The sequence below is a fragment of the Drosophila albomicans genome, chromosome 3, assembly GCF_009650485.2.
Source record: "Drosophila albomicans strain 15112-1751.03 chromosome 3, ASM965048v2, whole genome shotgun sequence".
NCBI classification, from domain to species: domain Eukaryota; kingdom Metazoa; phylum Arthropoda; class Insecta; order Diptera; family Drosophilidae; genus Drosophila; species Drosophila albomicans.
Genome location: NC_047629.2, coordinates 45,412,785 through 45,425,642, shown reverse-complemented (window position 1 = coordinate 45,425,642; position 12,858 = coordinate 45,412,785). Strand labels below are relative to the sequence as shown.

Here is a 12,858-nt window from a genome sequence, read left to right as displayed (position 1 = left end):
TCCGCTACCCATAGGGTAGAAGGGTATTATAACTTTGTGCCGGCAGGAAATGTATGTAACAGGTAGAAGGAGGCATCTCCGACCCTATAAAGTATATATATTCTTGATCAGCGTCAACAGCCGAAACGATCAAGCCATGTCCGTCTGTCCGTCTGTGTGTCTGTGTGTCTGTCCGTCCGTCCGTATGAACACCTAGATCTCAGAGACTATAAGAGATAGCATTTGTTATGTTTGCACGCAGATCAAGTTTGTTTCAAATTTTTGCCACGCCCACTTCCGCCCCCGCAAATCAAAAAAATCGAATAACAAGCGTAATTTTAAAGCTAGAGTTTTGGTATATATAATAATTATTATAGTAGTTATGATTCCTGAAAATTTGGTTGCGATCAGATACAAATTGTCGAAGTTATTAAAGAAATACTTTTGTATGGGCAAAAACGCCTACTTTCTAGGGGTCTTAGTTGCCTTGGCTGACAATCTGATATATTGTGCCGTCTATGGTATATTTTGAATGCGGTACTATATCGATATACCAAATATACCATATGGTATATTTTTAGTATTTTCCAGTATATTCAGTATTTTTTGAGAAAAATACCGCAAAATATATTTCTTTTATTCAAAATGGGTAGCGGGTATCTCACAGTCGAGTACACTCGACTGTAGCTTTCTTACTTGTTCTGTTTTGTTTTCTGTTCTAACAATTTCAAAAATTAACAACTTCGTACGCAAACCAAAAAATGAACGAATTTATATATTTTATCGTAAAACAGAACAAGTTCCTAAAATCAATCTTATCTTAGTGTTAATCTAAAGCTTTAAGAATAACTCTCACTTATTTTTAAAATTGTTTTAGTTTAAGGTTTTTTTCACCGTAAAGACGGTCGCACGCGACAAATTCCGTCATTCAAATTCCCATATATAATATTATTAGTGGTATTAAGTAGCTTGATATTTATACACATTTATGTCGATCATGTGAGCTTGCTAGCATACAGCTAATATTGTTAAACCGAAGAAAGACCTTGAATTTACATTCCAGCGATAAGTCATGCCTACCTACGACATGCTATAAAAGGCGTTGGTAAAATTAGTTACTCTCATAGTCCTCAAAACGGTTGAACATGAAAGCGCTCGTTGTATTTGCTTTGGCCTTGGTCTACGTCTCGGCATCGGTTCATGAAGATCAACCCGATATTTATCATTATAATGAGCTACAGGATATTTCCAATGTTGAAATCATCAACGGACATAACGCTTCGCTCGGTAAGTTTCCCTATCAAGTCAGACTATTTATCAAGACAAGCAAAAAATGTATCGGATGCAGTGGTTCGTTGATAAACCACAATTGGGTCCTGACTGCTGCCCACTGCACGAACGGGTAAATGAAAAAAGCTTTAAAAAAATGCCTGTTACCTCATCATACTCATTTTTTCTAGTTCCAATTCTGTCGAAGTGCTTTTGGGAGGCATTGAAAATTCTGATTTCCGGGCGAAATTCCTAATCAAACCAAAATACATAATCATCCACGAAGATTGGGATGATCAATTCAACGACATCTCACTTATCAGGATTCCATACATTAAGTACTCACGATACATTAAACCTGTCAATCTACCGAAAATTCAACAAAACTATAAGACTTACGTTGGTTTTAAGGCTATCGCTACCGGCTGGGGAAGAACATCGAATGCTTCTAACTCAAGTCTCGAAATACTTCAGTACGGTACAGTAAATATCGTTAACAACAAAAAATGCAGCAATTCTTTTTACTTCTTAACTTCTTCCCAAATGTGCACTTTCGACTCGAAAATATCTCTTTGCTTAGGCGACTCCGGTGGCCCATTGGTGATATTGCCCAGCAAGGTCCAGGTCGGAATAGCGTCCTTCGTTTCAAAAGGTTGCTCTAATCCCAATGGCTTCACCCGCGTAACTAGTTTCCTCAAATGGATCAAGCGCCATACCGGTCTGCCTTTGTAATCTGATAACAAATCAATATGTTCAAATTAGAATAGGCCAAATCTAAAAAAAAACTGGGTAATGCTTGATTCCAAGATTAGAATTCTAATTGCGGCGGACATACTTAAGTTTTTTATTGCAAAAAAAACAAATATTAACCTATGTTAATAAAAAATAAGAAAATAAATACATAAATAAATAAAGTATTATTCAATATGAACCGAAATAAAAATGATTAACCTCATGTTTAAATATATTATGAGTGTTACGAATTGCGATAATGCATCAACAGCTGCACAGTCGAGTAAGTGGAAGTTTTTAATAAAATGATTCTTAAAATTCCTATTTTTTCTAGTGCCGATAATGTCACCGTTCAGTTGGGTAGTCAGAACTCAAGTGCATATGTGACGCACATAGTCAACAAGAAAGACATCATCGTATTCAGGGACTTTGACGATTCTATACCTTTCGCTGATATCTCACTAATTCGCATTCCATATGTTGAATACAACAAAAACATTCAATCCGTTAAGCTACCCAAGATCCAACCACACTTTCGAACTTACGCTGATTCTGAGGCTTCCATTACAGGCTGGAAAATGCTTCCAACCCAGATGGCGAAATACTCCATTATGCTATATTAAAAATCATAAACAACGCAGATTACAGGGCAGTATATGGAGAAATAATTTCCTCTGCCCTAATCTGCGCTTCTACCTCCTCGGATATATCCCCATGGTGATCTTGCTTGCACAAATCGATTCTATTTTGCGCTGCGCACTATTATTAAAAAGACTAGAATTGAGCGTGCTGCGACATAAATATAAGCTAGAATCGGAAGAGAAATAAAAATATTTTCTTCTGCAGAGAAAGAGAGAGAGAGAGAAAGTGAGAGCGAGAATCAGGCTATCATCTTATCACCGGTGTTGCGTGATAAGGATCCCCACCCATCCTACGATCACTGAGCATCAGAGCATGGCTCTGGTGATACCTTTTGTGCCTTAGGACTGTGGGGCCTACGGCATGGTTCGGCTAAAAAAAGATTATTTCATATTTAAATTGATTTAATTAAAAAAGAAAATAAAAAAAAGAGATAATACATTATTAAATACGAATAAAAAGTAATTATGACAATGAGTAATTCTTTATATAATAGTTATATTCTAAATATATTTATTTTTAAATTTTATTCGAGCGTTTTATATGATCGTGCTATATTTGTTTTGTTTAATTGTTTCAATTTTTAATTGTATAATTGTACCCGCTTCCCATAGGGTAGAAGGGTATTATAACTTTGTACCGGCAGGAAATGTATCTAACAGGTAGAACGAGGAATCTCCGACCCTATAAAGTATATATATTCTTGATCAGCGTCAACAGCCGAGACGATCTAGCCATGTCCGTCTGTCCGTAAGAAACACCTGATCTCAGAGACTATAAGAGATAGAGCTATAATTTTTTTTCGACAGCATTTGTTATGTTTGCACGCAGATCAAATATGTTTCAAATTTTCGCCACGCCCACTTCCGCCCCCGCTAGTCAAAAAAATCGAAGCGTAATTTTAAAGCTAGAGTTGCGAATTTTGGTATGTACAATAAATACAATAGTAGTTATGATTCCTAAAAATTTGGTTGCGATTAGATAAAAATTATGGAAGTTATTAAATAAATTCTTTTGTATGGGCAAAAACGCCTACTTACTAGGGCTCTTAGTTGCTTTGGCCGACAATCTGGTATATTGTGCCGTCTATGGTATATTTTGAATGGTGTACTATAGTACACCAAACATACCATTTGGTATATTTTTAGTATTTTTGTAGTAAATTCGGTATATTTTGAGAAAAATACCGCAAAATATATTTCTTGTATTCAAAAAATATTGTTTTGTGTTACACTCTTGTTTTAATATTCACAATTTCATTTTGCATCGTACTTTAACCAAGTATTTTGTTTATTTTATTTTATTTATTTTTTGTTAACCTAACAATGCTGCGTTTACTTAATGTTTACGATCGTATGTGTAACTTGTTTTTATATGTGTTAACGCTTCGCTTTTGATTTGATTTATTCTTATCTAAATTCTTACTTTCTTGCAATTTGTTCTTAATTTATTTGTAGACAAGGGCGCTCTCTTTCAACTTAATTTTTTTTAACTAGGTTTAACTTTAACTTCAACTTTTAACTTTGTTGTGTACTTTTAAATTTTAAATTATTTGTGTACAATAGTAATGCACTTTTGTTTTCATTTCCATGTATTTGAATTTTAGCTTTGTTTCAACACTTTTACATTTTTTTTGTGTGCGAGAGCGCTACACTTTTTATCTCGGTTGTTTCAATATATTCAATAGACTTGACTGCACTTGCGAATTAGATTGCAAAATTTATACAATTAGGTTTAAATCATCTTTAGCACAGCAATTAAGAAAAAAAAACACACTCAGGAAGGGCCTAGCCGCCGATCGAAGACAGGAATCCTTGCAATCCTACGAAGAGGTTGACATGCTGCTAATGGTTAGAGTTGGCGCCTAAGGACGCTCCGTTGGACAGGCGGTAGCCTGTAGAGAAAGGGGCCCTTAGGGGTGCTCCGCTGTCCGCAAGAGGCTGATGCCTTCGCCGAAGCAAAATGGCTGTCTGTTTCGACATGCGCTTAAATAGACCATGAAGCAAGGTCTCACAAAAAGGAATAAAACAATCCTGCAAACACAACTGTTATAAAAACTGAAGCCTATACGGACTTAATAAATTTTTTCTCTTACCACGGCTCGATGTCTTCAAATTTAAAATTGGCTAAAATTTTGTACCAGGAAAATGATAAAACCGGAACCGGCTAATGTTAAGTTGTTAAAGCTGGTGCAGCAGGCGCAAACGTCAAAGCTGAGCTGTCAAATGAAACCGATGCACAACTTCAAAGTCAGCTTAACAGCAGCTTTATTGAACTAGTGTAAGCTCGGCTTAATAGCAGATTTAACGTACAACTTTACGTTCAGCTTAACAACTTAAGATAATTCGACAGACTAAATAAGCTTACTTTTTGGAAGCACAAGTGAGGCTAACTAAGACCTCATTTCGAGTTAGGAAAAGTGCATGCTTTTAGGCCCTGGATAAAACAAAACTTAATTTGGCTTAAATCTAGCATACTTTTAAAGACTACCTATGATGAAAAGTTAAGGAACAAAAATTATGCTTCCGAGAATAATAACAACGTATTCCTTCTCTATTAATTTTTCATACTCTGTTACATTAAAAAGAAAACGAATCATCAACAGGGTTTTTTGTACAATGATACCAACGCCGTAAAATATTTGTATTCTTGGTCAGCTTAGCTTAGTCCGTCGTAACGTCTATGAAACTTAAGTTCCTATAGATATTACGCAGATTTAATTAATTTGCAATTCTGGATGTCTGAATCCGCACTAAAATACTATAGTTTAGAAACAATACTTGCAATAGTTTTTATACCCACTACCCATAGGGTAGGAGGGTATTATAACTTTATGCGGGCAGGAAATGTATGTAACAGGTAAAAGGTGGCATCTCCGACCCTCTAAAGTTTATATATATTTGACGAGGATTCATTATCCGAGTCTTTGACCGGACTTTCGGCGAAACGTTTTTTGGCGCGTGGCATGTTGATTGAATTTCAAAACTAGACTGACTTTAATTCATGTCGATCCCTTTTCAATTCCTTCTCACCCTTTAATACACACGCACAGTCATGATACAATAATACAAGGTAGTCTCGTCGTGTGCTTTTTTCGTTCTGTTTCTGTCCGCTATCGTCAGTGCGCTCGTGCTTGTTGAAGCGAAAGGTTGTGCGCGGACGATTTTTTCCCTAAATGTTAACCCTTGTGCAAGACAAAAATGTCAGATTGCAATTATATTATATATATATATGAACTTTATGATAGAATTAAGAACCTGAACAAAAAAATTAGTAATCAAAAATAAAAACAACGATTACTGTCAACTTCTAAACTGTAAATAATTAAATTATAAAAACATTTCAACTCTTTTTTATATAGTGGAACAATTAAACCCTATGCGCCATTGAAGGGTTAATCACAAAGCTCTACTGTCGATTCTTTCGCACTCACTAGGCGCAATCGTTTCACTCGCACTTATGTATGGTATAGATAGCGGACAGCTTTTCCGACGAGACTACCTTGTATTATTGTATCATGCGCACAGTGTGGTGAGTTATGGCGAACACTATCTGTCTCACTCATGCCCACGGCCAAACTACGTTGACAGAATTATGTATCTGCCTCGCACGAAAGAAAGGGGAACCACAAAGAAATAAAACAAATGTGTACCAACAAATAATCGTTATAATTTGAATGTTTAAATTAATCCGCGACATATTCTTGATCAGCGTCAACAGCCGAGACAATTTAGTCATGTCCGTCTGTCCGTCTGTTCGTATAAAACACTGGATCTCAGATAGTATAAGAGATAGAGCTCTAGACAACATTTGTTATGTTTGCACGCAGATCAAGTTTGCTTAAATATTTTACCACGCCCACTTTTTGGTATATACAATAATAACTATAGTATAGTAATTGTGATTCCCGATTTGGAATCAAATAAAAATTGTCGAAGTTATTAAAGAAATACTTTTGTATGGGCAAAAACGCCTACTTGCTAGGGGTCTAACATATAGTATATCTTGAATGTATTAGCATATCAATATACCAAATATACATATAATTTGTCAGATTTTTAGTACTTTTATGGTATATTATTTTCGTATATTTTGAGAATATTACCACAATATTTTGTTTTTATTAAAAATGGGTAGCGGGTATCTCACAGTCGGGCACACTCGACTGTGGTTTTCTTACTTATTTTATAATATAGCTTGTTCAGATTTGTGGCATATATAAAAACCAAAAAACCAAAACAAATAATATATATTATTAATGGTATTAAGTAACTTGATATTTATACACATTTTTGTCGATCATGTGAGCTTGCCAGCATACAGCTAATATTGCCGAACCGAAGAAAGACCTTGAATTTACATTCCAGCGATAAGTCATGCCTACCTACGACATGCTATAAAAGGGGTTGGTAAAATTAGTTACTCTCATAGTCCTCAAAACGGTTGAACATGAAAGTGCTCGTTGTATTTTCTTTGGCCTTCGTCTACGTCTCGGCATCGGTTCATCAAGATCAACCCGAGATTTATCATCATAATGAGCTACAGGATATTTCCAATGTTGAAATCATCAACGGACATGACGCTTCGCCCGGTCAGTTTCCCTATCAAGTCAGACTATTTATCAAGAAAAGCAAAGAATATTTCGGATGCAGTGGTTCGTTGATTAACCACAATTGGGTCCTGACTGCCGCCCACTGCACGTACGGGTAAATGAAAAAAGCTTTAAAAAAATGCCTGTTACCTCATCATACCCTTTTTTTTAGTTCCGATTTTGTCGTAGCGCTCTTGGGAGGCATTGAAAATTCTGATTTCCGGGCGAAATTCCTAATCAAACCAAAATACATAATCATCCACGAAGATTATGATGATAATGATGTATTAAACGAGATCTCACTTATCAGGATTCCATACATTAAATACTCACGATACATTAAACCTGTCAATCTACCGAAAATTCAACGATACTATAAGACTTACGTTGGTTTTAAGGCTATCGCTACCGGCTGGGGAAGAACATCGAATGCTTCTAACTCAAGTCCCGAAATTCTTCAGTACGGTACAGTAAAGATCATTAACAACAAAAAATGCAGCGATACTTTTGACAACATTAATATCTGCACTTTCGCCTCTAATATATCTATTTGCAACGGCGACTCCGGTGGCCCATTAGTGATATTGCCCAGCAAGGTCCAGGTCGGAATAGCGTCCTTCGTTTCAAAAGGTTGCTCTAACCCCAATGGCTTCACCCGCGTAACTAGTTTCCTTAAATGGATCAAGCGCCATACCGGTCTGCCTTTGTAATCTGATAACAAATCAATATGTTCAAATTAATATATTTGAAATCCAAACAAAATCTGTGTAATGCTTGATTCCAAGATTAGAATTCGAATTGAAGCGGATATACTTAAAGTTTCTTATTGCAAAAAACTAATATTATATTAGCAAACTTAAATTAACCTATGTTAATAAAAAACAAGAAAATAAAAACATAAATAAATACATAATTGATAGTTATTAAAGTATTATTCAATATAAACCAAAATAAAAATGATTATCCTCATGTTTAAATATATTATGAGAGTTACGAGTTGCGATGTATAATGTATAATTAACAGCTCGTATCTGAACTTGCAGCTGATAAGCGAAGCTTTTTCCCCCGAGTGAGTCATATAGATTAGCATATCTTGTTAAAATTCCAGAACCAAATACACAAATTAGATTCAATTTTTACTCTTATTGTATTCAGAGGAGGACAAAATGCAGGAGTTGTTTATATTTGCTTTGACCGTGGCATGTGTCTCGACATCGGCTTATCAAGAACAATCTGAAATTGATAATAGTTCCAATATTGGCAACATCCACGGGCATAATGCTTTGCCCTGTCAATTTCCCTATCAAGTCAGACTTTTGATGGAAAAAGAACAAGAACGTGCTTACTGCGGCGGCTCCTTGATTGAACACCGTTGAGTTCTGACAGCTGGCAGCTGCTCAATCGAGTAAGTGGAAAAGTTTTGAGTGAAATGATTCTTAAAATTCCTATTTTTTCTAGTGCCGATAATAATATTTTTAAATAAAACTTACTCTATTAAATCAATTACATTGTTGGATAGTTTCTTCGATTATAGACTCCATATTTTTTTTTTTTAAATTAAACAAGGAAAATTGTCTATTTGAAATTTTGTGTATCTATAATATTTATAGTGATTCACTTGTCAATGCACAGCTCAAACAATTAAAGCTGCGATGCTAAAATTTGTACTCAACGCGTTTTACTCCATTTTAATGGCATTTTGCTTTTTTGAGAGATATCGGAATTTAGTGATAAGTTCCTTTACACCAGCCAACATCGAAAATATCTAATACCACAGCTTCAAATATATTAAGTCTTCACAGGTGAATTTAATATTCAAACAATTATTACAATAGGGAACTGGAATTGTTTTACAACTTCAACGTGACACTTTCAGTGCTAATAGCATTGTAGATAAATGTATTATCAATTGGTTTGTATTGTTTGGTAATGATCTTGATAACCTCCTGAGCCGCACAACCTCCTACAAAAGCGAAAACAAAAATATGAATTGTGGAAAGCACCAATCAATCTAAGCACATTTACCAATGAAAGCAGAGACCGCATGCAGCTCGGCGCCACCATAGCGACAAATCTCATGGAGCACATCATCGCTGAGGTTCACATGCAAGCCCAGATCATTGAGCATTTTGCTGGCAATGCTCTTGAGACGTCCGATGTCCTGTTCGACGGCACATTCGCCGGGAATGCTGCCACACTCGCTGAGGAAACGCTCATAGGCGCGCAGGGCGAAGTTGTAGGCGGTTAAAGTGCCCTGTAGTTCATTGTCCTCCACTGTGGATAACAAAAATAAAAGCCATGATTATATATACATACTTATACTTATTGATAAGTAATATGGTATCAACGCAAAACTGAAAAATTCAAATTTTCGACCGTGTTAAAAGATTTATAAAAATTTAACGGACAATTAAAGGATGCTTAATAAACACCACAACCACTTTGTCCGAAACCCTTCTAGAGCGAGTATTTGAACTAATGCTTAGCGATGACAACAACCAGCTGTGATTTCAAAACATATTTGAAATAAACTCGTTGAATACAATCATTATTTCATACATACCTAGGGGAAGCAGGCGACAGCTCTTCTCGTACTCATCGGCAATGCGTGTGCCTCGGAGGATAGCCAAACCCGACGCTTCACGGCATAGCAAACGCACAGTGCGTTCATCTATGCTGTCTGCTGGCAGAGACAGCTGCTTGAGATAGTCCTGGCATTTGTGATAGACCTGATCTGCATCCTGCAAAGCTTGTTGCCGATAGATATGCTGCAGTGCAATGTAGGAGTCTGTGTTAGCTGTCATGTCAGGCAGCACACCTGCCAGTGGCAGCAGCCCCTTGTTCTCCTCCACCACAAAATGCTTCAATGCCTTGGCCATAATCCAGAAGACGTCACTCTGGATAATCATAAAATATTGTTAAGAACTCTTTTGCTTCTGCTACTCTACCTTTTTATGCAGCTGCTCGCAGGCATCATCCTCGAATATGGCCTTGAGCGAACTGGGCACCACGCCAGCGCCAAATGCTGTGTTTACTGCCTTGATTGCCTCCTCATAGTTCTCCTCATCCGATTTCATCTCCTCTCTGATTGCTTCACGTAGCTTTGTCTTCTCTTTGTAATTGGTGGGCGCCTGTCGACCGTCGCCTTGCTGTTTCTGCCAAACCTTCAAATATTTGTAGAGCACCAACAGCCATGGCACTTTATTGGTCACTTCTGTGGCTTCCAAATGATCGCGCAACGCTTCAAATGGTTGCTCCAAGCGCAAATCGTATTGACGATTGTCTGGGTGCGCTTCGACCACACAATGTTCCTTCAATTGCAGGCGAATGGTGCCCAACATACCCAGGGAACGGCAATAGACAAAGGGCACATTGGATTCCCACAAACGATTCGCAAGTAGCAGCAATGATTGTTCATTTAGATTGGAGGCAATTACCAAATTGAAACTATCAAAGAAATTGGGACGATTCGCTAGAATGTAGTCCACACTCTCGTCCACATAATCGCCATCCACATCGGGATTGAGCTCCTGTAGCAATTGCTTGCAGGCCAAGGCTTTGGATTGCCCCAAATAGCTACTGTCTAAGAAGAAACTATACGCAAGCTTTTAATAATTAACAGTGAACTAAGTGGCATCTTATTTGTTGCTTACTTGTTGCCCAAGTCCTCCTCTTTGACGGTGCTGCCATCGGCTATGGTGAAGCCACCAATTCCAGGCAACACGAGTCCTTTGGCCACCTCACAACCCACAGCCGTCACATTAACCAAACAAATTGTGGCCGCCTCCAGCAATGTTTGTCCGTGTTCGCCCCATAGTCTGTATTCCAAGCTCTTGGCATTAATTGCATCTGACACTTATATATGTGTTGATAGTTACCTGATTTGTCTATCATATTTTTTGCTTTTATCGGATAATTCCGGTGATTTGGGTGGAGCGGGCGAAGACATTTTACAAAGTGCCGGTTGCCAAATAAAAAATTGCAATAGCAAAACAAGTGTTGCAAAAAGCTACACACTGTTTTATCGATAAGTTTGGTTTTATCGCACAAAAAAGAACGAATTCAAAACAGGTATAATATTCAAAACATTATTTATTAAATAATACGTTTTACATTTCACATTATTCACATCGGTTTTGTTTAGCTTCTGTATTGTAAAATTTATTTCGTTCAATTTGCGGATCTTCTTAATCAACTACATACAAGAAATCAGTCTTTACAAACAAATTGTATTAACTTATAGAGTTGTCTAACATAACGGCAAAAATAATACCAAGTTCTGAGCAAAACCATAATTGTTGTTGGAGGTTACTAACGATTAATTTCTTTCTTTAACTATTGTACATAAATGATGCTAAAATTATTTTTTGTTTTTGTTAGTACATTCAACTTGGTAGATTAATTGTATAATAATACCGCATCTCTAGCTGCCGTGTTGCTCGTTTTTCAACACTAGTTCGCCACATATGTTTTACAAATTACGCTTTGGTACATCATTCGCGTTGTAATTTCACAACGACATTGCATTTGTTGGGCTACATTTTTGACGTGCTTGGAAATAAAATAGCATTTAAATTAAATACATATTAAAATTATCACCGAGAGAATGCCGGCCAGGAGAAGTACTGCAGGAACGTCAAGGGGCAGCGCAAGCGGTGAGACAAGTCCACAGTCAGAGGATCCCGCATACAAGTTGAAAAGAAAGAAGAATAATGAGGTAAGTGAGCAGAAGCAACAAATAACAACAGACCCAAAATAGCATCTGGCTGTAATTTCTATATATATTTTTAATTTTATAGGCAGTGCAGCGCACGCGTGAGAAGACACGACAATCGGCTGTGGAGCGTAAGAAGCGCATAGAAAAGCTAAAGGAAGAGAATATCAAACTGACGCAAAGCATCAAATTGGAAAAGAATCATATTAATGTACTGCGTAAAATGATCATAAACGGTCGCAAGAACGAGGAACAGGATCGCCTTATAGACGAGATCTTGAATAACCCCGAATACGCTGACGACAATAGAAGAAACGAGGACGACCCCGTTTCAGATATAAAATGACGAACGAACAATTAATACTTATTTACTTAATATTATTCACATATTTTTAAGCATATTTATGTATATACGATACTAACCATCGTAGACATCGAGCTTTTCCATGTGTAATGAGAAAACCTCATCCATTTTGTTTATCCTCCAAGTTGTAATGCAGAAATGTAATTAAAAGTTCTTATCTGTTTGCCTGCAGCCTCAGTCTTGTTTTCTTTGTTATTGTTGTTGCTTTGCTTTCGTCACTCACTTCCGCCTTCTGGCAGCAGGGCATTGATTTATTGCACTTTTCATGTATGTATGTGTATGTCTGCATGTGCGAGTGTATTGGTAAACGTTCAAATTTAGTCTGCACTATCTTTTTTGTGCTAAATTACTGCCGGGCGTGTATTATTTTTATTTATAGTTAACTATTTTTATGTGCTCTTAAAACGAGCAATTTTTCAACTGACAATTTCTGTTCGTTAACCATGTAATTAGCACCCCCGGTGCGTTTTGCCAGCAATTTAATAAAACTGTTGTTGCTGCCTGAATTTGAATGGAGGAAACGTCACATGCCCGAATGAAAGCACAGCAAACTCTATTTTCAATTTAATT

At 36.8% G+C, this 12,858-nt stretch overlaps 5 protein-coding genes across 5 annotated transcripts; 3 read left to right on the top strand and 2 right to left on the bottom strand.

The window, feature by feature from the left end:
* Positions 1-1,124: 1,124 nt before the first annotated feature.
* LOC117572175 (collagenase-like) lies at positions 1,125-2,014 on the top strand. Its single transcript, XM_034254826.2, has 2 exons — positions 1,125-1,381; positions 1,440-2,014. Exons 1-2 carry the CDS (start codon positions 1,125-1,127, stop codon positions 1,978-1,980), a joined length of 798 nt encoding a protein of 265 aa, XP_034110717.2. The 3' UTR covers positions 1,981-2,014.
* Positions 2,015-7,049: 5,035 nt separating this feature from the next.
* LOC117572510 (collagenase-like) lies at positions 7,050-8,075 on the top strand. The gene is made up of 2 exons (XM_034255363.2): positions 7,050-7,325; positions 7,383-8,075. Exons 1-2 carry the CDS (start codon positions 7,069-7,071, stop codon positions 7,918-7,920), a joined length of 795 nt encoding a protein of 264 aa, XP_034111254.1. The 5' UTR covers positions 7,050-7,068; the 3' UTR covers positions 7,921-8,075.
* Positions 8,076-8,994: 919 nt separating this feature from the next.
* On the bottom strand, positions 8,995-11,205 carry LOC117567658 (nedd8-activating enzyme E1 regulatory subunit). The gene is made up of 6 exons (XM_034247776.2): positions 11,089-11,205; positions 10,864-11,028; positions 10,159-10,804; positions 9,774-10,107; positions 9,236-9,484; positions 8,995-9,173 (listed from the first exon to the last, which is right to left on the bottom strand). The coding sequence occupies exons 1-6, from the start codon at positions 11,157-11,159 to the stop codon at positions 9,061-9,063; spliced, it is 1,578 nt and encodes a 525-aa protein (XP_034103667.1). The 5' UTR covers positions 11,160-11,205; the 3' UTR covers positions 8,995-9,060.
* Positions 11,206-11,505: 300 nt separating this feature from the next.
* Positions 11,506-12,396, bottom strand: LOC117567662 (uncharacterized). Its single transcript, XM_034247779.2, has 2 exons — positions 12,348-12,396; positions 11,506-11,835 (listed from the first exon to the last, which is right to left on the bottom strand). The coding sequence occupies exons 1-2, from the start codon at positions 12,394-12,396 to the stop codon at positions 11,786-11,788; spliced, it is 99 nt and encodes a 32-aa protein (XP_034103670.1). The 3' UTR covers positions 11,506-11,785.
* On the top strand, positions 11,809-12,459 carry LOC117567660 (CCAAT/enhancer-binding protein gamma). The gene is made up of 2 exons (XM_034247778.2): positions 11,809-11,927; positions 12,010-12,459. Exons 1-2 carry the CDS (start codon positions 11,817-11,819, stop codon positions 12,268-12,270), a joined length of 372 nt encoding a protein of 123 aa, XP_034103669.1. The 5' UTR covers positions 11,809-11,816; the 3' UTR covers positions 12,271-12,459.
* The last annotated feature ends 399 nt before the right edge of the window (positions 12,460-12,858 follow it).

What these genes read in the sequence shown, in the direction of transcription:
- LOC117572175 (XM_034254826.2), top strand. Translation starts at nt 1,125, where the DNA reads ATGAAAGCGCTCGTTGTATTTGCTTTGGCCTTGGTCTACGTCTCGGCA. An exon ending in GCTGCCCACTGCACGAACGG is followed by an intron (nt 1,382 to 1,439) that starts GTAAATGAAAAA and finishes CATTTTTTCTAG; the next exon opens with TTCCAATTCTGTCGAAGTGC.
- LOC117572510 (XM_034255363.2), top strand. Translation starts at nt 7,069, where the DNA reads ATGAAAGTGCTCGTTGTATTTTCTTTGGCCTTCGTCTACGTCTCGGCA. An exon ending in GCCGCCCACTGCACGTACGG is followed by an intron (nt 7,326 to 7,382) that starts GTAAATGAAAAA and finishes CCTTTTTTTTAG; the next exon opens with TTCCGATTTTGTCGTAGCGC.
- LOC117567658 (XM_034247776.2), bottom strand. Translation starts at nt 11,159, where the DNA reads ATGTCTTCGCCCGCTCCACCCAAATCACCGGAATTATCCGATAAAAGC. An exon ending in AAATATGATAGACAAATCAG is followed by an intron (nt 11,029 to 11,088) that starts GTAACTATCAAC and finishes CTTGGAATACAG; the next exon opens with ACTATGGGGCGAACACGGAC. An exon ending in GCGAGCAGCTGCATAAAAAG is followed by an intron (nt 10,108 to 10,158) that starts GTAGAGTAGCAG and finishes ATGATTATCCAG; the next exon opens with AGTGACGTCTTCTGGATTAT.
- LOC117567660 (XM_034247778.2), top strand. Translation starts at nt 11,817, where the DNA reads ATGCCGGCCAGGAGAAGTACTGCAGGAACGTCAAGGGGCAGCGCAAGC. An exon ending in AAAGAAAGAAGAATAATGAG is followed by an intron (nt 11,928 to 12,009) that starts GTAAGTGAGCAG and finishes TTAATTTTATAG; the next exon opens with GCAGTGCAGCGCACGCGTGA.
- LOC117567662 (XM_034247779.2), bottom strand. Translation starts at nt 12,396, where the DNA reads ATGGATGAGGTTTTCTCATTACACATGGAAAAGCTCGATGTCTACGAT. An exon ending in AAAGCTCGATGTCTACGATG is followed by an intron (nt 11,836 to 12,347) that starts GTTAGTATCGTA and finishes ACGTTCCTGCAG; the next exon opens with TACTTCTCCTGGCCGGCATT.